Here is a 24,776-nt window from a genome sequence, read left to right as displayed (position 1 = left end):
GGAATGCACTGCCTGAGAGTGTGGTAGCAGCAGGTTCAATCGAGTTCTTTAAAAAGAGAACTGGATAATTATCTGAGTAGAGAAAAGCATTGCCATGGGGATAGGACAGGGAAGTGGGACTAGGTGAGTAGCTCTTGGAGAGAGCCGGCATGGACACGATGGGCCGAATACCTTCCTGTGCTATAACCATTCTGTGATTCTATAATGCGGACGTGACTAATGACAATAGTGGGGACAGATGGGATGTCATACTCTGAGGGAGAATGCAGTGAAATGCAAACCCTCTCGAGTCCATTGTGTCTGAAGTGCAGGGGGAGGGGCAGAGATCAACAGGAAGCCTGCCAGTCGGCTGCCAAATGTCTAGTGTTGCTAAGTTACAGAGGAGCACCTCAGCCCCCAGCATCTCCTAGGAAAAGCGTCAAATCAGTGCATTGAGCTTTGGGACTCTGCCTTTCCCAGGCATCTCTGCGAGGGAGAGGGAAGGGAGGGGACCATCAGCGCTGATATCGCTAGTGAAGGCGGGGAGCTGGACACTGCAAGCAGGCTGATGTATCTGCGTGAGCTGGGGGCTTGGTGCTTGGGTTGAGGCTGTGCCCCTTACTGACTGACTGTAGTGTGCACCCTTCCTCCCCCTCGCTCCCTCTCTCTGGATCCACTGAGCAGGGTTCGTGCTGTCTCTGTGCATACAGGCTGTGCTCCAACACTGCAGCCATTTGCAGGAAATCAGAAGCAGCTGGGCCAGAACATCCATTAAAAAACTGCATTCATCTTAATATCTGACGTTGTGTCTCTGTATCCTATGCATAATGATGCGACAGGCCCCAGCGATGAGAAAGGTACTGATTAAAGCTTCATCATTCCCAATCTCTGCATGCTTCAAGCGCTACTCTTTCTGATCATTATTTATTATCTGTTTTACCTACAAAAATTCCTACCCAATTTCTTGCTTTGTTTTTTTCTAAAGCTTTATTTTCCAGAGATTCCTCCTTGGTGACATGTTATTAAAATGCTTTCTTCCTGAATAGTGCTGCATGATGTATACCAGTAAATATTGTTTTTAGTTTGTGCAGGAGCTGCCTGGGGGATTGTTTGTTAGCAGTCTCTGCATGATGCACTGTATTGTCTGAGCCTGAACTCGTTGGTTTGTGAGCATGCCCTGTCTGTGTGTGTGAGTGAGCATCCTTTATCTGAGTGTGTGTGTGTGTGTGTGTGTGTGTGTGTGTGTGTGTGTGTGTGTGAGTCCTGTATGTGAGTGTGAACATCCTTTATGTGTGCGTGTGTGAGAGCGGCCTCTGTGTGAATGAGTGTGAGCATCCTTTATCTGAGTGTGAGTGTGTGTGTGTGTGAGTCCTGTATGTGAGTGTGAACATCCTTTATGTGTGTGTGTGTGAGAGAGCGTCCTCTGTGTGTGTGCGTGAACATCCTGTGAGCGTGCTGTGTGTGTGTGAGTGAGCGTCCTCCGTGTGTGTGTACGTACGTGTGAATGTCCTCTGTGTGTGTGCGTGAACAACCTGTGAGCGTGCTGTGTGTGTGTGTGTGTGTGTGTGTGAGTGAGTGTCCTCTGTGTGTGTGTACGTACGTGTGAATGTCCTCTGTGTGTGTGCGTGAACATCCTGTGAGCGTGCTGTGTGTGTGTGTGTGTGAGTGAGTGTCCTCTGTGTGTGTGTGTACGTACGTGTGAATGTCCTCTGTGTGCCTGAGCGCACATACCCTGTGCGCATGTGTATGTGTGAGCATCCTCTGTATGTATATGTTAGTGTGTGTGTGTGTCTCTCTCTCCCCTCTGGGTGTGTGGGTGAGCGTGCGCTGTGTGTGTGTGTTAGCTGAATGTGCATGTAGTGAGTGAGTATGTGTGTGATGAGCATGTCTGTGTGGAGCGAGAGTGTTGGGTGCAAGCAGAGTTTGTGTGTGTTTTGTTGTGCATGCAGCAAGTGTGTATGCGGTGTAAGAGTGTTAAGTGTGCACGCAGTATGAGTATTGGGTGAGGAGGGAATACACGCTGTATGTGTTTACATGTGTGTGTTGGGTGTGAATCTGTTATGTCTGGGTCTGTGCGTGTACAGTCAGAGTTATGTGTATAGTGTGTGTGTGCAGTGTGACTGCACTCAGTAAACATGCGTATGTTATGTGTGCAGTGTGAGTGTACTGGGTGTGACGGGGTCCGTGTTGAGTGTGTTAGAGTTGTGTGTGTGTATATGTTGGGGATGTGTTGTGTTGGGAGTATGCACGGTATGTGTGTAATGTCAATGTATTGATTATGTGCAGTGTGAATGTCATCGAGCCAGTTACGGCACAGAAGGAGGCCATTCGACCCATCTAGTCCATGCCGGCTCTCCACAAAGCTATCCTGTCAGTCCCACACCCCAGATCGATCCCCATAGCCCTGCAAGTTTATTTGCTTCAAGTGCCCATCCAACTTCCTCTTGAAGCCATTCCATCACTCCACTTCCATCACCCTTGTGGGCAGCGAGTTCCAGGTCATTACCAACTGCTGCATGAAAAGTTCTTCCTCATTTTCCCCCTGCATCTTTTTCCCAAAACCTTCACTCTGTGTTGCCTAGTCCTTGTACCATTAGTTAATGAGAACAGTTTTTCCTTGTCTAACTTGTCTAAACCTGTCATAATCTTGTACACTTCTATCAAATCTCCCCTCAATCTCCTTTGCTCCAGGTAGAACAGCCCCAGCTTCTCCAACCTAACCTTGTCACTAAAATCCTCCATCCCTGGAGCCATTCTGGTAAATCTCCTCTGCTCCCTCTCAAGGATCCTCACATCCTTCCTAAAATGTGGTGACTCGAACTGGACACAATACTCCAGTTGGAGCCTAACCAGAGCTTTATAAAGGTTCAGTATAACTTCCTGCTTTTGTACTCTATGACTCTCTTTATGAAGCCCAAGATCCCATAACCTTACCACTCTCTCAATATGTCCTGCCACCTTCAAATTGATGCACATGCACCCCCCAGGTCCCACTGTTCCTGCACACTCGTTAGAACTGTAACATTAAATCTATATTGCCTCTCCCTAGTCTTACTGCCAAAATGCATCACCTCATACTTGTCAGTATTAAATTCCATCTGCCACTTGTCTGCCCATTCTGTTAGCCTATCTATGTCCTGTTGTTGGCAGTTCATCGCATCCTGACTGTTTGCTGCGCCTCCAAATTTGGTATCATAGGCAAATTTTGATATTCTGCTCTGTATTCCAAGATACAAGTCATCTATATATAGCAAAAGAAGCAGTGGTCCCAGCACTAACCCTTTGGTAACACCACTGCCTACAATCCTCCAGTCTGGAAAACAACCATTTATTATGACTATATTTTTCTGTCCTTAAGTCAATTTTTTATCCAGTTGGACACTGATTCTCCGATTGCATGAGCTTCAATTTTGTTAAACAGCCTTTCATGTGGTACCTGATCAAACACTTTCTTAAAATCTATATAGACAACAACCACCACATTCCCTTCATCAACCTTCTGTTACTTCATCAAAAATTCATTTAGTGAAGCATGATCTGCCTTTTACAAATCCATGCTGGCTCCCCTTAATTAACTCAAACCTCTAAGTGTCCGTGGATTTTTTTCCCTGATTTAGTTTCCAAAACCTTACCATCACTGATGTTAAACTAACTGGCCTGTAGTTGCTAGGACTGTCCTTATACCCTTTCTTGAATAAGGGTGTCACATTTGCCACTCTCCAATCCTCTGGCACCTTCCCCATATCCAGAGAAGATTATGACCAGCCCTTATGCTATCTCCACCCCCACTTCCTTTAACAACCTGGGATGCAAGCCATCTGAATCTGGTGACTTATCTACCCTAAGCATAGCTAACCTTTTTAACACCTTTCTGCTCTCAAATTTTATCCTATCCATTGCCTCTACTCTCTCCTCTTCCACTGATATTTTGTCAGATTCTATTTCCTTAGTGAACACTGATACAAAGTACTCATTAAATATATTAGCCTTGCCCTGTGCCATTCAGCATACATTACCCTCTTTGTCCCTAATAGGCCCTACTCTCCCTCTTTCTATCCGCTTACTATTTGCATGCCAGTAGAAGATATTTGGGTTCACTTTTATGTTGACTCCCATTCTATTCTCATATTATCTCTTTGCCAGTCTTATTTTCCTCTTCACCTCCTCTCTCAATCTCATAGTTATATGTCCCCCCTCAGCCTTCTCTGCTCTAAGGAAAAGAACCCTAGCCTATCCAGTCTCTCTTCATAGCTGAAATGCTCCAGCCCAGGCAACATCCTGGTGAATCTCCTCTGCACCCTCTCCAGTGCAATCACATCCTTCCTATAGTGTGGTGCCCAGAACTGTACACAGTACTCCAGCTGTGGCCTAACTAGCATTTTATACAGCTCCATCATAACCTCCTTGCTCTTATATTCTATGCCTCGGCTAATAAAGGCAAGTATCCCATATGCCTTTCTAACCACCTTATCTACCTGTGTTGCTGCCTTCAGTGACCTATGGACAAGTACACCAAGGTCCCTCTGACCCTCTGTATTTCCTAGGGTCCTACCATCCATTGTATATTCCCTTGCCTTGTTAGTCCTCCCAAAATGCATCACCTCACACTTCCCAGGATTAAATTCCATTTGCTACTGATCCTCCCATCTCACCAGCCCATCTATATCGTCCTGTAACCTAAGGCTTTCCTCCTCACTATTTACAACACCACCAATTTTCGTGTCTATTGTAAATGGCCTGATCCTCACTTGATGAGTTCACCTGACCTGCATCAGACACCCTCTTTTTTTTGTTTCACCATAATCTCTATCTCCCTCTTCATCCAAGGAGCCCTGTTCTTGGTTCCCCTACCTTTCGTCTATGTTGGAATGTTCCTAGCCTGTACCTGAAGCATCTCTTCCTTAAAGATAACCCATTATTCTGATAGAGCCCTTCCTGTCAGTCTTTGGTCCCCATTCTACCCTGGCTAGATCCCTTCTCATCGCATTGAAATTAGCCTTCTTCCAATCTAGACATTTTACCTTATTTTGTTCCTTGCTTTTCTGCATTACTAATCTAAACCTTATGATACACTGATCACTCTTCCCCAAGTGCTCCCCACAGAAACTTGGTCCACTTGACCCACTTCATTTCCCAGCACCAGATCCAGTAATGTCTCCTTTTTAGTTGGGCTGAGAACATACTAATCAAGGAAATTCTGAATACATTTCATAAATTCCTCACCCTTCTTACCTTTTACTCTAGAATTAACCCAATTGATGTTTAGGTAATTAAAGTCCCCCAAAATCACCACTGTAGTTCTTGCAAATCTCCGATTTCCCTGCAAATTTGTTCCTCTATCCCTCTCTCAGTATTTTAAGGTCTATAGAATACCCCTTGTAACATGATCATACCATTGTGCTCCTCAACTCTACCAAATGGATTCTGTCCTTGCCCCTTCAAGGGCATCCTCTCTTTCCAACACAACAATGTCTTCCCAAATTAGTACGGCCATCCCACCTCCCTTTATTCCTTCTGTATCTTTTCTGAACACTTTATATCCTTGCATATTAAGCGCCCAGTCATCACCATTTTTAAGCCACATTTCTGTGTCTTTGCATTCCTCTTAGTCCTTCTCGGTCACTCCCACCTAATACGGAACTACTCCCTGCTTTAGTACTGACTGACACTCTCACTCTGAACTCACTATCTGTCTCTTCCAATTCTCTGTGCGCCTTGGTATTCCTCTTGTATTATCTCCTGGTTCCCACACCCCTGCCAAGTTAGTTTAAACTTTTTACCCTATCCATTGCCTCTCCTCTCTCTGATTTTTTTCTATTCGTTCATGGGATGTGGGCATCGCTGGCTAGGACAACACTTATTGCCCATCCCTAATTGCCCTTGAGAAGGTGGTGGTGAGCTGCCTTCTTGAACCGCTACAGTCCATGTGAGGTAGGTACACCCACAGTGCTATTAGGAAGGGAGTTCCAGGATTTTGACCCAGCGACAGTGAAGAAATAGCGATGAAATAGTTCCAAGTCAGGATGGTGTGTGGCTTGGAGGGGAACTTGCAGGTGGTCGTGGTCCCATGCATTTGCTGCCCTTGTCCTTCTAGGTGATAGAGGTTGCAGGTTTGGAAGGTGCTGCCTAAGGAGACTTGGTGCATTGCTACAGTGCATCTTGTAGATGGTACACTCTGCTGCCACTGTGCGTCGGTGGTGGAGGGAGTGAATGTTGAAAGTGGTGGATGGGGTGCCAGTTAAGTGGGCTGCTTTGTCCTGGATGGTGTTGAGCTTCTTGAGTGTGTTGGAGCTGGACCCATCCAGGCAAGTGGAGAGTATTCCATCACATTCCTGACTTGTGCCTTGTAGATGGGTGGACAGGCTTTGGGGAGTCAGGAGGTGATTTACTCGCTGCAGAATTCCCAGCCTCTGACCTGCTCTTGTAGCCACGGTATTTATATGGCGACTTCAGTTCAATTCATGGTCAATGGTAACCCCCAGGATGTTGATAGTGGAGTCTGAAGAAGGGTCACTGACCTGAAACGTTAACTCTGCTTCTCTCTCCACAGATGCTGCTAGACCTGCTGAGTCTGTCCAGCATTTCTTGTTTTTATTTCTGATTTCCAGCATCCACAGTATTTTGCTTTTATATTATTGTTGATAGTGGGGGATTTAGCGATGGTAATGCCATTAATGTAAAGGGGAGATGCTTAGATTCTCTTTTGTTTGAGATGGTAATTGCCTAGCACTTGTGTGGTGAGAATATTACTTACCACTTATCATCCCAAGCCTGGATGTTGTCCAGGTCTTGCTGCATCTGGACATGGGCTGCTTCAGCAGGAGTTGTGAATGGTGCTGAACATTGTGCAATCATCAGCGAACATCCCCACTTCTGACCTTTATGATGGAGGGAAGGTCATTGATGAAGCAGCTGAAAATGGTTGGGCCTAGGACACTACCCTGAGGAACTCCTGCAGTGATGTCCTGGGACTGTGATGATTGACTAGGGGTCATTATTTAAAAATAAGGGGTCGCCAATTTAAGACAGAGATGAGAATTTTTTTCTCTGAGGGTCATGAGTCTTTGGAATTCTCTTCCTCAAAAGGTGGTGGAAGCAGAGTCTTTGAATATATTTAAGGCAGAGAGAGGTAAGCAAGGGGGCGAAAGGTTATCGGGGGTAGGTGGAAATGTGGAGTAATCAGTTCAGCAATGAACTTAATGAATGGCCGGGCAGGCTCAAAGGGCCGAGTGGCCTACTCCTGCTCCTAATTCGTATGTTTGACCTCTAACAACTACAACCATCTTCCTTTGCGCTAGGTACGACTCCAACTAGCAGTGAGTTTTCACCCTGATTCTCATTGACTCCAGTTTTGCTTGATGCCATACTCGGTCAAATGCTGGCTTGATATCAAGGGCTGTCACTCTTGAATTCAGCTCTTTTGTCCATGTTTGGAGCAAGGCTTGAATGAGTTCAGGAGCTGAGTGGCCCTGGTGGAACCCAAACTGAGCGTCAGTGAGCAGATTATTGCTCAGCAAGTGCCTCTTGATAGAACATTTGCTGATGATCAAGAGTAGACTGATGGCAGTAACTCACCAAGTCTCCTTCGGCAGCATCTTCCAAACCTGTGACCTCTACCACCTAGCAAGACAAGGGCAGCAGCTGCAGGGGAACACCACCACCTGCAAGTTCTTCTCCAAGCCATATACCATGCTGACTTGGAACTACATTGCTGTTCCTTCACTGTCACTGGGACAAAATCCTGGAACTCCCTAACAGCACTGTTGGTGTACCTACACCCCAAGGACTGCAGTGGTTCAAGAAGGCAGCTCACCACCACCTTCTCAAGGGCAATTAGGCAACGTCCACATTTCACGATCAAATGTAAAAAAAAAATGTGCGTGCATATGCCTGCGGGGTGAGTGCATGTACGCGCGCGCGAGATGTGAGTGAGTGCGTGCGTGCGCGCGTGCGTGAGCGTGATGACCTCAGTAGATACTGCTGAATTGAAAACAAGAGATGTGAACTTCCCAGACACATTAAAGAATCACGCAAGATTTCATGTTTTAAGACTGTTAGTACAACAACTGAATGAAAAATCAGCATTAACTAAACAGTACTGCATAGGTAACTAATACGCTAAATTACAGAGAAAGGTATTTCCCATTAACTTAGTAACACACTCGAAAGCCCCACATCACATTTATACGTTACAATGTGTTCTCATTGAAAAGGTATCCCTACAGTTAAAAGTCCCAAACTCTTCCCAGCTGCAATGGGTTGGATCTCCCAGTGTCCTTCTCAAAGCCAACGTCCTCTTCACTCACTTTCGAGCACGTTCGCCTGGACTTCCATTAATAAGGCAATCCTCTGGCGACCCCGTTGGTCTTCTCTCCTTCGTAAACCTCGAGCCCCGGTACTGGTTTTAAATCCTAGCAGCCTTTTGCTGTATCTCTGTCTGAGAGCAGCTGTTACCACAGAAACAGTTCATGGACTTCTGACTTTATTTCTTTAGGCTGCCACTGACTGCTGGTCTTTCTTCCTTCCTTTCAGCCCCCAGATCTAGGAAAACCTCTTGAATTTATCCAGATCAAATGTCAATAGTCGTTTGCTTTTCACAATTCTCAGACACCATACGTCTGACTGTAGAAAAACCACCCTGGCCTTCCTTTACTCCTGGTGTTAAAAATTGCAACTCAAATCTGCATTTTAGAGCCCCTGGCTCCCTGTTTACAATCTGAGAGCCTGGGAGAGCGAAACCTATTGTCCTTTTGGTATTACAAACTTGCACCCTGCTTTCAAAAGAATATTTGATCTGGGTTCCTTGTTCTGATGATAACCAAGACCCCTAGCTTGTCTCTGGGCAGATTTTGTGTGAGGTAACATGTCTCCTCCAAATGTCCATTTTACAAAGAACCGTACAGCACAGGAACAGGCCATTCGGCCCTCCAAGCCTGCGCCGATCTTGATGCCTGCCTAAACTAAAACCTTCTGCACTTCCGGGGACCGTATCCCTCTATTCCCATCCTATTCATGTATTTGTCAAGATGCCTCTTAAACGTCTCTATGGTACCTGCTTCCACCACCTCCCCCGGCAACAAGTTCCAGGCACTCAACACCCTCTGTGTAAAGAACTTGCCTCGCACATCCCCTCTAAACTTTGCCCCTCTCACTTTAAACCTATGCCCCCTCGTAACTGACTCTTCCACCCTGGGAAAAAGCTTCTGACTATCCACTCTGTCCATGCTGCTCATAACTTTGTAAACCTCTATCATGTCGCCCCTCCACCTCCGTCGTTCCAGTGAAAACAATCCGTGTTTATCCAACCTCTCCTCATAGCTAATTCCCTCCAGACCAGGCAACATCCTGGTAAACCTCTTCTGTACCCTCTCCAAAACCTCCACGTCCTTCTGGTGGTGTGGCAACCAGAATTGCACGCAATATTCTAAGTGTGGCCTAACTAAAGTTCTGTACAGCCGCAGCATAACTTGCCTATTTTTATACTCTATGCCCCGACCGATGAAGGCAAGCATGCCGTATGCCTTCTTGACTACCTTATCCACCTGCGTTGCCACTGTGGACCTGTACGCCCAGATCTCTTTGCCTGTCAATACTCCTAAGGGTTTTGCCATTTACTGTATACTTCCCATCTGCATTAGACCTTCCAAAATGCATTACCTCACGTTTGTCCGGATTAAACTCCATCTGCCATTTCTCCGCCCAAGTCTCCAACCGATCTATATCCTGCTGTATCCTCTGACAATCCTCATCACTATCTGCAACTCCTCCAACCTTTGTATCGTCCGCAAACTTACTAATCAGACCAGCTACATTTTCCTCCAAATCATTTATATATACTACAAACAGCAAAGGTCCCAGCACTGATCCCTGTGGAACACCACTGGTCACATCCCACCATTCAGAAAAGCACCCTTCCACTGCTACCCTCTGTCTTCTATGACCGAGCCAGCTCTGTATCCATCTTGTCAGCTCACCTCTGATCCCATTAAAGATCAGTTTTTAAAATGTAGCCATACTACCAAGTCCAGGGTTCGTAACATGAGTGTGCATGTGCGGTGAGCCTGTGCAGTGTGTGGATGTGGGTGTGGTTGTGCGCAGTGCTTGTGTGAGTGTGTTGGGGTGGGTAGTGGGGGAGCTAACCCTGGCTGTGACCACCTGTTAATTGTTGCACTAACTGCAGCACTGTGTGAGGAATAACTGACTGCACTGCTGGTTGTCTGCACCCCTGTGCTGGGGACACATTACTAGCCGAGGTATCAGTGTGATGCCACCACTACTGTCTCGTTGTCCTGTCCCTACATGCAGCCACTGTCCAGTAGTTTATTCCTCATCGTGCTGTCCCTGAAATAACTGGCTCTTGACTAACTGTGATGCTGTTTTTCTTCCTGTACATTCTCTGGTTGTGTCGGTCGCTGCTGCTGCTGCTTGTCCTCTGTTGCCTCCTCCCTCTTCCTTCTACTCTGGCTCCTCGTGCCACAGCAACCCACCAGACGCACCAAGGTGAGCACTGACCACTGAATGGGCACCTCGCTTAGGGCTGTACCAGTTGTCTGCCCGTGAATCAGAGCAGTCTCCTCACAGTTATTGGTTCAAGCAGAGACTGCCACTTTGTGTCCTATTTAGAAATGAGTCTTGTTGTAAAGATGCACATGGATTTGTGTGAGCAGCTGGGACTGAACCTTCCAATCATCAAAAATCACTTCATTTCGCAGCCTATTTATTTGATGGCAGATATGATCTGAGATCGACAGTATCTGTGCACGAAATGGGAGCTGAGACTTGCACACTGCTCAACGGAAATAGGGATTTTGCTTGAGCAAAACGACAGCCTCGATTGAGAAGGACAAATAAAACAAGGGGCATAATCTGTGTTAAGCACGCCATGTTAATGGCAATGTGTCTTAAATGCATTGTGTGTTGGGGAGGGCGGAGCAAGAGAAATAATCAGACTGAGGAGAGAGTGGGTCCGGGAGCGGAGACGGAGTGGCTCCGGGCCCGGGAGCGGAGACGGAGTGGCTCCGGGCCCGGGAGCGGAGACGGAGTGGCTCCGGGCCCGGGAGCGGAGACGGAGTGGCTCCGGGCCCGGGAGCGGAGACGGAGTGGCTCCGGGCCCGGGAGCGGCGACGGAGTGGCTCCGGGCCCGGGAGCGGCGACGGAGTGACTCCGGGCCCGGGAGCGGCGACGGAGTGGCTCCGGGCCCGGGAGCAGCGACGGAGTGGCTCCGGGTCCGGAAGTGATGGTACAGACCATGATGTGGGGATTGGGAGTGATGGTTTAGACTGGTAGCATTTGAAGTAGAACAAGACAAGTCTAAAGGCATTGTATCTTAATGCATGGAGCATTCCTAATAAGGTAAATGAATTAACAGCGCAAATTAATATAAATGGTTATGATATAGTTGCGATTATGGAGACATGGCTGCGGGGTGACCAAGGATGGGAGCTGAATATCCAGGGGTATTCAGTATTTAGGAAGGACAGGCAAAAAGGGAAAGGAGAGGTTGGGTAGCGTTGTTAGTAAAGGAGGAAATCAATGCAATAGTGAGGAAGGATATTGGCTCGGAAAATTATGATGTGGAATCTGTATGGGTGGAGCTAAGAAACACCAAGTGGTAGAAAACGTTGGTGAGGGTTGTCTATAGGCCTCCAAACAGTAGTGGAGATGTAAGGGATAGAATTAAACAGGAAATTAGAGATGCATGCAATAAGGGTACAAGTGCAATCATGGGCGAGTTTAATCTACATATAGATTGGTCAAACTGAATTCGCAATAATACTGTGAGGAGGATTTCCTGGAGTGACGGTTTTTTAGACCACTACGTTGAGGAACCAACTAGAGAACAGGCTATCCTAGACTGGATATTGTGCAATGAGAAAGGATTAATTAACAATCTTGTGTGGGGTCCCTTGGGGAGGAGCGACAATAACATGATAGAATTCTTCATTAAGATGGAGAGTGAAGTAGTTGAATCGGAAACTAGGGTCCTGAATCTAAATAAAGGAAACTACGAAGGTATAAGGAGCGAGTTGGCTGTGGTAGATTGGGGAACTTCACTAAAAGGGTTGACGGTGGATAGGCAATGGATAATATTTAAAGAACGTGTGCATGAATTACAACAATTATTCATTCCTGTCTGGTGCAAAAATAAAACAGGAAAGGTGGCTCAACCGTGGCTTACAAAAGAAATTAAGGATAGTATTAGATCCAAAGAGAGATCCAAAGAGGAGGCATATAAAATTGCCAGAAAAAGCAGCAAGTCTTGAGGATTGGGAGCAGTTTAGAATTCAGCCAAGGAGGACAAAGAGGTTGATTAAGCGGGGGAAGAATAGAGTATGTAAGTAAACTTGCGGTGAACATAAAAACTGACTAAAAGCTTCCATACATTTGTGAAGAGAAAAAGATGAGTGAAGATAAATGTAGGACTTACAGTCACAAATAGGGGAAATTATAATGGGGAACAAAGAAATGGCAGAACAATTAAACACGTACTTTGTTTCTGTCTTCACAAAGGACACAAATAACCTCCCAGAACCAAGTGTCTAATGAGCGGGAGGAACTGAAGGAAATCAGTATTAGTAAAAAAAAAGTGCTAGGGAAACTAATGGGGTTAAAGGCTGACATCCCCAGGGCCTGATAATATACATCCCAGAGTACTAAAGGAAGTGGCCCAGAAAATAGTGGATGCATTGGTGGTTATCTTCCAAAATTCTGTAGACTCTGGAGAAGTTCTGACAGATTGGAGGGTGGCAAATGTAACCCCACTATTTAAAAAAGGAGGGATAAAAAAACAGGGAACTACAGACTAGTTAGTCTTACATCAGTAGTGGGGAAAATGCGAGAGTCCATTATAAAGGATGTGATAACAGAACACCAAGAAAGCATAAACGGGAATGGACAAAGTCAGCATGCGTTTACGAAAGGGAAGGCATGCTTAACAAATCTACTGGAGTGTTTTGAGGATGTAACTAGTAGAATATATAAGGGAGAACCAGTGGATGTGGTGTATTTGGATTTTCAGAAGGCTTTTGATAAGGTCCCACATAAAAGGTTAGTGTGCAAAATTAAAGCACATGGGACTGGGGGTAATATACTGGCATGGATTGAGAACTGGTTGACAGACAGGAAACAGAGAGTAGGAATAAACGGGTCTTTTTCCGGGTGGCAGGCAGTGACTTGTGGGGTACCGCAGGGATCAGTGCCAGGACCCCAGCTATTCACAATATATATTAATGACTTGGGTGAGGGAACTAAATGCAACATTTCCAAGTTTGCAGACGACACAAAGCTGGGGGGGGCGGTGCGGGGAATGTGAGCTGTGAGGAGGATGCAAAGAGGCTCCAATGTGATTTGGACAAGTTGGGTGAGTGAGCAAATGCAGTATAACGTGGATAAATGTGAGGTTATCCACTTTGGTTGGAAAAACAGAAAGACAGATTATGTAGATGAGGGTAGTGCAGTTGATTTAGTTTACATGGATTTCAGCAAAGCCTTTGACCAGGTCCCACATGGGAGACTTATCAAGAAAGCAAATGCACATGGGATACAGGGAACTTGATAAGGTGGATTCAAAATTGGCTTAGCTGTAGGAGACGGAGAGTGATGACAGACGGCTGTTTTAGTGACTGGAAGCCAGTGTCCAGTGGCGTACCACAGGGATCTGTGCTGGGTCCCCTATTGTTTGTTATTTATATAAACGACATAGATGACTATGTGGGGGGTAGGATCAGTAAGTTCACGGATGACACAAAGATTAGCCTAGTGGTTAACAGTGAGGTTGAGTGTCTTCCATTACAGGAAGATATAGACGGGATGGTCAAATGGGCAGAAAAGTGGCAGATGGAATTTAACGCTGAAAAGTGTGAGGTGATACACTTTGGAAGGAGTAATGTGACACGGAAGTATTCAATGAATGGCCTGACACTGGGAAGTTCCGAGGAACAAAGGGACCTTGGTGTGTTTGTCCATAGATCTTTGAAGGCAGAAGGGCAGGTTAATAGGGTGGTGAAAAAGGCATATGGAACACTTGCCTTTGTCAATCAAGGCATAGATTACAAAAGCAGGGAGGTCATGTTGAAGTTGTACCGAACTTTGGTAAGGCCACAGCTGGAGCACTGTGTGCAATTCTGGTCACCACATTATAGGAAGGATGTGATTGCACTGGAGGGGGTGCAGAGGCGATTCACCAGGATGTTGCCTGGGATGGAACATATAAGCTGTGAAGAGAGGTTGGATAGGCTTGGGTTGTTTTCGCTGGAGCAGAGAAGACTGAGGGGTGACCTGATCGAGGTGTACAAGATTATGAGGGGCATGGACAGGGTGGACAGGGAGCAGCTGTTCCCCTTAGTTGAAGGGTCAGTTACGAGGGGACACAAGTTCAAGGTGAGGGGCAGGAGGTTTAAGGGGGATTTGAGGAAGAACATTTTTACCCAGAGGGTGGTGATGGTCTGGAATGCACTGCCTGGGAGGGTGGTCGAGGCGGGTTGCCTCACATCCTTTAAAAAGTACCTGGATGAGCACTTGGCACGTCATAACATTCAAGGCTATGGGCCAAGTGCTGGCAAATGGGATTAGGTAGACAGATCAGGTGTCTTTAATGCATCCGTGCAGACGCGATGGGCCGAAGGGTCTCTTCTGCACTGTATTATTCTGTCATTCTGTGATTATCTGAATGGTGATAGATTGGGAAGGGGGGAGGTGCAATGAGACCTTGTTGTCCTGATACTTTCAGGTGCAGCAAGCTGTTAGGAAGGCGAATGGTATGTTGGCCTTTATTGCAAGAGGATTTGAGTACAGGAGCAAGGGTGTCTGACTGCAGTTATACAGGGCCTTGGTGAGACTACATCTGGAGTATTGTGTGCAGTTTTGGTCTCCTTATCTGAGGAAGGATATTCTTGCCATGGAGGGAGTGCAAAGATGATTTACTAGGCTGATTCCTGGGATGACAGGATTGACGTATGAGGAAAGATTGAGTCAACTAGGCCTATATTCACTAGACATTAGAAGAATGAGAGAGGATCTCATAGAAACCTATAAAATTCTCGAGACAGGCTAGATACAGGGAGGATGTTCCTGATGGCTGGGGAGTCCAGAACCAGGGGTCACAGTCTCAGGATATGGGGTATACCATTTAGAACCAAGATGAGGAGAAATGTCTTCACTCAGAAGGTGGTGAACCTGTGGAATTCTCTACTGCAGAAGGCAGTGGAGGTCATGTCATTAAATAAATTCAAGAAGGAGATAGATATATTTCTTAATGCCAAAGGAATCGAGGGATATGGGGAGGAAGCGGGAACAGGGTACTGAACTAAACGATCAGCCATGATCTTTTTTGAATGGCAGAGCAGGCCTGAAGGGCCAAATGCCCTACTCCTCCTATTTTCAATGTTTCTTTGATGGTTTAGACTGTGATGTGGAGATTGGGAGTGATGGTTTAGACTGTGAGGTGGAGATTGGGAGTGATGGTTTAGACTGTGAGGTGGTGATTGGGAGTGATGGTTCAGACTGTGAGGTGGGGATTGGGAGTGATGGTTTAGACTGTGAGGTGGGGGTTGGGAGTGTTGGTTCAGACTGTGAGGTGGGGATTGGGAGTGATGGTTTAGTCTGTGATGTGGAGATTGGGAGTGTTGGTTCAGACTGTGAGGTGGGGATTGGGAGTGATGGTTTAGACTGTGAGGTGGAGATTGGGAGTGATGGTTTCGACTGTGAGGTGGAGATTGGGAGTGTTGGTTTAGACTGTGATGTGGGGATTGGGAGTGATGGTTTAGACTGTGAGGTGGTGATTGGGAGTGATGGTTTAGACTGTGAGGTGGTGATTGGGAGTGATGGTTTAGACTGATGTGGGGATTGGGAGTGATGGTTTAGACTGTGAGGTGGAGATTGGGAGTGATGGTTTAGACTGTGAGGTGGAGATTGGGAGTGATGGTTTAGACTGTGAGGTGGAGATTGGGAGTGATGGTTTAGACTGTGAGGTGGAGATTGGGAGTGATGGTTTAGACTGTGAGGTGGAGATTGGGAGTGATGGTTTCGACTGTGAGGTGGAGATTGGGAGTGATGGTTTAGACTGTGAGGTGGAGTTTGGGAGTGATGGTTTAGACTGTGAGGTGGAGATTGGGAGTGATGGTTTAGACTGAGAGGTGGAGATTGGGAGTGATGGTTTAGACTGAGAGGTGGAGATTGGGAGTGATGGTTTAGACTGTGAGGTGGAGATTGGGAGTGATGGTTTAGACTGTGAGGTGGAGATTGGGAGTGTTGGTTTAGACTGTGAGGTGGAGATTGGGAGTGTTGGTTTAGACTGTGAGGTGGAGATTGGGAGTGATGGTTTAGACTGTGAGGTGGAGATTGGGAGTGTTGGTTTAGACTGTGATGTGGGGATTGGGAGTGATGGTTTAGGCTGTGAGGTGGAGATTGGGAGTGATGGTTTCGACTGTGAGGTGGAGATTGGGAGTGTTGGTTTAGACTGTGATGTGGGGATTGGGAGTGATGGTTTAGACTGTGAGGTGGTGATTGGGAGTGATGGTTTAGACTGTGAGGTGGTGATTGGGAGTGATGGTTTAGACTGATGTGGGGATTGGGAGTGATGGTTTTGACTGTGAGGTGGAGATTGGGAGTTTTGGTTTAGACTGTGAGGTGGGGGTTGGGAGTGTTGGTTCAGACTGTGAGGTGGGGATTGGGAGTGATGGTTTAGACTGTGAGGTGGGGGTTGGGAGTGTTGGTTCAGACTGTGAGGTGGGGATTGGGAGTGATGGTTTAGTCTGTGATGTGGAGATTGGGAGTGTTGGTTCAGACTGTGAGGTGGGGATTGGGAGTGATGGTTTAGACTGTGAGGTGGAGATTGGGAGTGATGGTTTCGACTGTGAGGTGGAGATTGAGAGTGTTGGTTTAGACTGTGATGTGGGGATTGGGAGTGATGGTTTAGACTGTGAGGTGGTGATTGGGAGTGATGGTTTAGACTGTGAGGTGGTGATTGGGAGTGATGGTTTAGACTGATGTGGGGATTGGGAGTGATGGTTTAGACTGTGAGGTGGAGATTGGGAGTTTTGGTTTAGACTGTGAGGTGGGGGTTGGGAGTGTTGGTTCAGACTGTGAGGTGGGGATTGGGAGTGATGGTTTAGACTGTGAGGTGGGGGTTGGGAGTGTTGGTTCAGACTGTGAGGTGGGGATTGGGAGTCATGGTTTAGTCTGTGATGTGGAGATTGGGAGTGTTGCTTCAGACTGTGAGGTGGGGATTGGAGTGATGGTTTAGACTGTGAGGTGGGGATTGGGAGTGATGGTTTAGACTGTGATGTGGAGAGTGGGAGTGATGGTTTAGACTGTGATGAGATTGGGCGTGATGGTTGAGAGTATGTGGTGGAGATTGGGAGTGATGGTTGAGAGTGTGAGGTGGTGATTGGGAGTGATGGTTTAGACTGTGAGGTGGAGATTGGGAGTGATGGTTTCGACTGATGGGATTGGGAGTGATGGTTTAGACTGTGATGTGGGGATTGGGAGTGATGGTTTAGACTGTGATGTGGGGATTGGGAGTGATGGTTTAGACTGTGAGGTGGTGATTGGGAGTGATGGTTTAGACTGTGAGGTGGAGATTGGGAGTGATGGTTTAGACTCTGAGGTGGAGATTTGGAGTGATGGTTTAGACTGTGATGTGGAGATTGGGAGTGATGGTTTAGACTGATGCGGGGATTGGGAGTGATGGTTTAGACTGTGAGGTGGAGATTGGGAGTGATGGTTCAGACTGTGAGGTGGAGATTGGGAGTGTTGGTTTAGACTGTGAGGTGGAGATTGGGAGTGATGGTTTAGACTGTGAGGTGGAGATTGGGAGTGATGGTTTAGACTGTGATGTGGGGATTGGGAGTGATGGTTTAGACTGTGAGGTGGTGATTGGGAGTGATGGTTCAGACTGATGTGGGGATTGGGAGTGATGGTTTAGACTGTGATGTGGGGATTGGGAGTGATGGTTTAGACTTTGAGGTGGAGATTGGGAGTGATGGTTTAGACTGATGTGGGGATTGGGAGTGATGGTTTAGACTGTGAGGTGGGGATTGGGGGTGATGGTTTAGACTGTGAGGTGGTGATTGGGAGTGATGGTTTAGACTGATGTGGGGATTGGGAGTGATGGTTTAGTCTGTGATGTGGAGATTGGGAGTGTTGGTTCAGACTGTGAGGTGGGGATTGGGAGTGATGGTTTAGACTGTGAGGTGGGGATTGGGAGTGATGGTTTAGACTGTGAGGTGGGGATTGGGAGTGATGGTTTATACTGTGATGTGGAGAGTGGGAGTGATGGTTTAGACTGTGATGAGATTGGGAGTGATGGTTGAGAGTATGTGGTGGAGATTGGGAGTGATGGTTGAGAGTGTGAGGTGGTGATTGGGAGTGATGGTTTAGTCTGTGATGTGGAGATTGGGAGTGTTGGTTCAGACTGTGAGGTGGGGATTGGGAGTGATGGTTTAGACTGTGAGGCGGTGATTGGGAGTGATGGTTGAGAGTATGTGGTGGAGATTGGGAGTGATGGTTGAGAGTGTGAGGTGGTGATTGGGAGTGATGGTTTAGACTGTGAGGTGGAGATTGGGAGTGATGGTTTAGACTGATGTGGGGATTGGGAGTGATGGTTTAGACTGTGATGTGGGGATTGGGAGTGATGGTTTAGACTGTGATGTGGGGATTGGGAGTGATGGTTTAGACTGTGATGTGGAGATTGGGAGTGATGGTTTAGACTGATGCGGGGATTGGGAGTGATGGTTTAGACTGTGAGGTGGAGATTGGGAGTGATGGTTCAGACTGTGAGGTGGAGATTGGGAGTGTTGGTTTAGACTGTGAGGTGGAGATTGGGAGTGATGGTTTAGACTGTGAGGTGGAGATTGGGAGTGATGGTTTAGACTGTGATGTGGGGATTGGGAGTGATGGTTTAGACTGTGAGGTGGTGATTGGGAGTGATGGTTCAGACTGATGTGGGGATTGGGAGTGATGGTTTAGACTGTGATGTGGGGATTGGGAGTGATGGTTTAGACTTTGAGGTGGAGATTGGGAGTGATGGTTTAGACTGATGTGGGGATTGGGAGTGATGGTTTAGACTGTGAGGTGGGGATTGGGGGTGATGGTTTAGACTGTGAGGTGGTGATTGGGAGTGATGGTTTAGACTGATGTGGGGATTGGGAGTGATGGTTTAGTCTGTGATGTGGAGATTGGGAGTGTTGGTTCAGACTGTGAGGTGGGGATTGGGAGTGATGGTTTAGACTGTGAGGTGGGGATTGGGAGTGATGATTTAGACTGTGATGAGATTGGGAGTGATGGTTGAGAGTATGTGGTGGAGATTGGGAGTGATGGTTGAGAGTGTGAGGTGGTGATTGGGAGTGATGGTTTAGTCTGTGATGTGGAGATTGGGAGTGTTGGTTCAGACTGTGAGGTGGGGATTGGGAGTGATGGTTTAGACTGTGAGGCGGTGATTGGGAGTGATGGTTGAGAGTATGTGGTGGAGATTGGGAGTGATGGTTGAGAGTGTGAGGTGGTGATTGGGAGTGATGGTTTAGACTGTGAGGTGGAGATTGGGAGTGATGGTTTAGACTGATGTGGGGATTGGGAGTGATGGTTTAGACTGTGATGTGGGGATTGGGAGTGATGGTTTAGACTGTGATGTGGGGATTGGGAGTGATGGTTTAGACTGTGAGGTGGTGATTGGGAGTGATGGTTTAGACTGATGTGGGGATTGGGAGTGATGGTTTAGTCTGTGATGTGGAGATTGGGAGTGTTGGTTTAGACTGTGAGGTGGAGATTGGGAGTGTTGGTTTAGACTGTGAGGTGGAGATTGGGAGTGATGGTTTAGACTGTGAGGTGGAGATTGGGAGTGATGGTTTAGACTGTGAGGTGGAGATTGGGAGTGTTGGTTTAGACTGTGATGTGGGGATTGGGAGTGATGGTTTAGACTGTGAGGTGGAGATTGGGAGTGTTGGTTTAGACTGTGATGTGGGGATTGGGAGTGATGGTTTAGACTGTGATGTGGGGATTGGGAGTGATGGTTTAGACTGTGAGGTGGAGATTGGGAGTGTTGGTTTAGACTGTGATGTGGGGATTGGGAGTGATGGTTTAGACTGTGAGGTGGAGATTGGGAGTGTTGGTTTAGACTGTGAGGTGGGGATTGGGAGTGACGGTTTCGACTGTGAAACGGAGATTGGGAGTGTTGGTTTAGACTGTGATGTGGGGATTGGGAGTGATGGTTTAGACTGTGAGGTGGAGATTGGGAGTGATGGTTTAGACTGTGATGTGGGGATTGGGAGTGATGGTTTAGACTGTGAGGTGGGGATTGGGAGTGATGGTTTAGACTGTGAGGTGGAGATTGGGAGTGATGGTTTAGACTGTGATGTGGGGATTGGGAGTGATGGTTTAGACTGTGATGTGGGGATTGGGAGTGATGGTTTAGACTGTGAGGTGGTGATTGGGAGTGATGGTTTAGACTGTGAGGTGGGGATTGGGAGTGATGGTTTAGACTGTGATGTGGGGATTGGGAGTGATGGTTTAGACTGTGAGGTGGGGATTGGGGGTGATGGTTTAGACTGTGAGGTGGTGATTGGGAGTGATGGTTTAGACTGATGTGGGGATTGGGAGTGATGGTTTAGTCTGTGATGTGGAGATTGGGAGTGTTGGTTCAGACTGTGAGGTGGGGATTGGGAGTGATGGTTTAGACTGTGAGGTGGGGATTGGGAGTGATGGTTTAGACTGTGAGGTGGGGATTGGGAGTGATGGTTTAGACTGTGAGGCGGTGATTGGGAGTGATGGTTTAGACTGTGATGTGGAGAGTGGGAGTGATGGTTTAGACTGTGATGAGATTGGGAGTGATGGTTGAGAGTATGTGGTGGAGATTGGGAGTGATGGTGACGAGTGTGATGTGGAGATTGAGAGTGATGGTTTAGACTGTGATATGGAGATTCGGAGTGATGGTTTAGACTGTGATGTGGGGATTGGGTATGATGGTTTAGTCTGTGATGTAGAGATTGGGAGTGATGGTTTAGACTGTGATGTGGAGATTGGGAGTGATGGTTGAGAGTATGTGGTGGAGTTTGGGAGTGATGGTTTAGACTGTGATGTGGAGATTGGGAGTGATGGTTTAGACTGTGATGTGGAGATTGGGAGTGATGGTTTAGACTGTGATGTGGAGATTGGGAGTGATGGTTGAGAGTATGTGGTGGAGTTTGGGAGTGATGGTTGAGACTGTGATGTGGAGATTGAGAGTGATGGTTTAGACTGTGATATGGAGATTCGGAGTGATGGTTTAGACTGTGATGTGGGGATTGGGAGTGATGGTTTAGACTGTGATGTGGAGATTGGGAGTGATGGTTTAGTCTGTGATGTGGAGATTGGGAGTGATGGTTGAGAGTATGTGGTGGAGATTGGGAGTGATGGTTAAGAGTGTGAGGTGGAGATTGGGAGTGATGGTTTAGACTGTGATATGGAGATTCGGAGTGATGGTTTCGACTGTGATGTGGGGATTGGGAGTGATGGTTTAGACTGTGATGTGGAGATTGGGAGTGATGGTTTAGTCTGTGATGTGGAGATTGGGAGTGATGGTTTTGACTGTGATGGGATTGGGAGTGATGGTTTAGACTGTGAGGTGGGGATTGGGAGTGATGGTTTAGACTGTGAGGTGAGGATTGGGAGTGATGGTTTAGACTGTGAGGTGGGGATTGGGAGTGATGGTTTAGACTGTGAGGTGAGGATTGGGAGTGATGGTTTAGACTGTGAGGTGGGGATTGGGAGTGATGGTTTAGACTGTGAGGTGGGGATTGGGAGTGATGGTTTAGACTGAGGTGGGGATTGGGAGTGATGGTTTAGACTGTGAGGTGGGGATTGGGAGTGATGGTTCAGACTGTGAAGTGGGGATTGGGAGTGATGGTTCGGACTGTGAGGTGGGGATTGGGAGTGATGGTTTATACTGTGATGTGGAGATTGGGAGTGATGGTTTGGACTGTGAGGTGGGGATTGGGAGTGATGGTTCAGACTGTGAAGTGGGGATTGGGAGTGATGGTTCGGACTGTGAGGTGGGGATTGGGAGTGATGGTTTATACTGTGATGTGGGGATTGGGAGTGATGGTTTATACTGTGATGTGGGGATTGGGATTGATGGTTTGGACTGTGATGTGGGGATTGGGAGTGATGGTTTAGACTGTGAGGTGGGGATTGGGAGTGATGGTTTATACTGTGATGTGGAGATTGGGAGTGATGGTTTAGACTGTGAGGTGGGGATTGGGAGTGATGGTTTGGACTGTGATGTGGGGATTGGGAGTGATGATTTAGACTCTAATGTGGAGATAGGGAGTGATGGTTTAGACTGTGATGTGGAGATTGGGAGTGATGGTTTAGACTGTGAGGTGGGGATTGGGAGTGATGATTTAGACTCTAATGTGGAGATAGGGAGTGATGGTTTAGACTGTGATGTGGAGATAGGGAGTGATGGTTTAGACTGTGAGGTGGGGATTGGGAGTGATGGTTTGGACTGTGAGGTGGGGATTGGGAGTGATGGTTTATACTGTGATGTGGAGATTGGGAGTGATGGTTTGGACTGTGAGGTGGGGATTGGGAGTGATGGTTCATACTGTGATGTGGAGATTGGGAGTGATGGTTTGGACTGTGATGTGGGGATTGGGAGTGATGGTTTAGACTGTGAGGTGGGGATTGGGAGTGATGGTTTAGACTGATGTGGGGATTGGGAGTGATGGTTTAGACTGTGATGTGGGGATTGGGAGTGTTGGTTTAGACTGTGATGTGGGGATTGGGAGTGATGGTTTAGACTGTGAGGTGGAGATTGGGAGTGTTGGTTTAGACTGTGATGTGGGGATTGGGAGTGATGGTTTAGACTGTGAGGTGGAGATTGGGAGTGATGGTTTCGACTGATGTGGGGATTGGGAGTGATGGTTTAGACTGTGATGTGGGGATTGGGAGTGATGGTTTAGACTGTGAGGTGGTGATTGGGAGTGATGGTTTAGACTGATGTGGGGATTGGGAGTGATGGTTTAGACTGTGAGGTGGAGATTGGGAGTGATGGTTTAGACTGTGAGGTGGAGATTGGGAGTGATGGTTTAGACTGTGATGTTAGAGATTGGGAGTGATGGTTTAGACTGATGCGGGGATTGGGAGTGATGGTTTAGACTGTGAGGTGGAGATTGGGAGTGATGGTTCAGACGGTGAGGTGGAGATTGGGAGTGTTGGTTTAGACTGTGAGGTGGAGATTGGGAGTGATGGTTTAGACTGTGAGGTGGTGATTGGGAGTGATGGTTTAGACTGTGAGGTGGAGATTGGGAGTGTTGGTTTAGACTGTGATGTGGGGATTGGGAGTGATGGTTTAGACTGTGAGGTGGAGATTGGGAGTGTTGGTTTAGACTGTGATGTGGGGATTGGGAGTGATGGTTTAGACTGTGAGGTGGAGATTGGGAGTGATGGTTCAGACTGATGTGGGGATTGGGAGTGATGGTTTAGACTGTGATGTGGGGATTGGGAGTGATGGTTTAGACTTTGAGGTGGAGATTGGGAGTGATGGTTTAGACTGATGTGGGGATTGGGAGTGATGGTTTAGACTGTGAGGTGGGGATTGGGAGTGATGGTTTAGACTGTGAGGTGGTGATTGGGAGTGATTGTTTAGACTGATGTGGGGATTGGGAGTGATGGTTTAGTCTGTGATGTGGAGAGTGGGAGTGATGGTTTAGACTGTGATGAGATTGGGAGTGATGGTTGAGAGTATGTGGTGGAGATTGGGAGTGATGGTTGAGAGTGTGAGGTGGTGATTGGGAGTGATGGTTTAGACTGTGAGGTGGTGATTGGGAGTGATGGTTTAGACTGATGTGGGGATTGGGAGTGATGGTTTAGACTGTGATGTGGGGATTGGGAGTGATGGTTTAGACTGTGATGTGGGGATTGGGAGTGATGGTTTAGACTGTGAGGTGGTGATTGGGAGTGATGGTTTAGACTGATGTGGGGATTGGGAGTGATGGTTTAGTCTGTGATGTGGAGATTGGGAGTGTTGGTTTAGACTGTGAGGTGGAGATTGGGAGTGTTGGTTTAGACTGTGAGGTGGAGATTGGGAGTGATGGTTTAGACTGTGAGGTGGAGATTGGGAGTGATGGTTCAGACTGTGAGGTGGAGATTGGGAGTGTTGGTTTAGACTGTGATGTGGGGATTGGGAGTGATGGTTTAGACTGTGAGGTGGAGTTTGGGAGTGTTGGTTTAGACTGTGAGATGGGGATTGGGAGTGATGGTTTAGACTGTGTTGTGGGGATTGGGAGTGATGGTTTAGACTGTGAGGTGGAGATTGGGAGTGTTGGTTTAGACTGTGATGTGGGGATTGGGAGTGATGGTTTAGACTGTGAGGTGGAGATTGGGAGTGTTGGTTTAGACTGTGAGGTGGGGATTGGGAGTGACGGTTTCGACTGTGAAACGGAGATTGGGAGTGTTGGTTTAGACTGTGATGTGGGGATTGGGAGTGATGGTTTAGACTGAGGTGGAGATTGGGAGTGATGGTTTAGACTGTGAGGTGGAGATTGGGAGTGATGGTTTAGACTGTGATGTGGGGATTGGGAGTGATGGTTTAGACTGTGATGTGGGGATTGGGAGTGATGGTTTAGACTGTGAGGTGGTGATTGGGAGTGATGGTTTAGACTGATGTGGGGATTGGGAGTGATGGTTTAGATTGTGAGGTGGGGATTGGGAGTGATGGTTTAGTCTGTGATGTGGAGATTGGGAGTGTTGGTTCAGACTGTGAGGTGGGGATTGGGAGTGATGGTTTAGACTGTGAGGTGGGGATTGGGAGTGATGGTTTAGAC

The 24,776-nt window shown here is 47.3% G+C and overlaps 1 protein-coding gene across 4 annotated transcripts in view; it reads left to right on the top strand.

The window, feature by feature from the left end:
• The window catches only part of LOC137365475 (dynactin subunit 1-like), a 336,296-nt gene that overhangs the window by 146,451 nt on the left and 165,069 nt on the right, over positions 1-24,776 (top strand). The window contains exons 1-2 of one of the 4 annotated variants that reach the window (XM_068028053.1): positions 792-836; positions 10,459-10,479. The exons of 2 other annotated variants lie outside the window; for them this stretch is intronic. In XM_068028053.1, coding sequence (XP_067884154.1) covers positions 807-836; positions 10,459-10,479 — 51 coding nt within the window. In that variant the 5' untranslated portion in view covers positions 792-806. Of the gene's footprint in view, positions 1-791; positions 837-10,458; positions 10,480-24,776 lie in introns of those variants that run through there. One more of the 4 variants, XM_068027938.1, reaches the window with a different exon arrangement.

The sequence above is a fragment of the Heterodontus francisci genome, chromosome 1 (genome assembly GCF_036365525.1).
Source record: "Heterodontus francisci isolate sHetFra1 chromosome 1, sHetFra1.hap1, whole genome shotgun sequence".
Lineage (NCBI taxonomy): Eukaryota > Metazoa > Chordata > Chondrichthyes > Heterodontiformes > Heterodontidae > Heterodontus > Heterodontus francisci.
The sequence above is the reverse complement of the archived record's forward strand: the minus strand, read 5'-3'. Positions and strand labels throughout refer to the sequence as shown.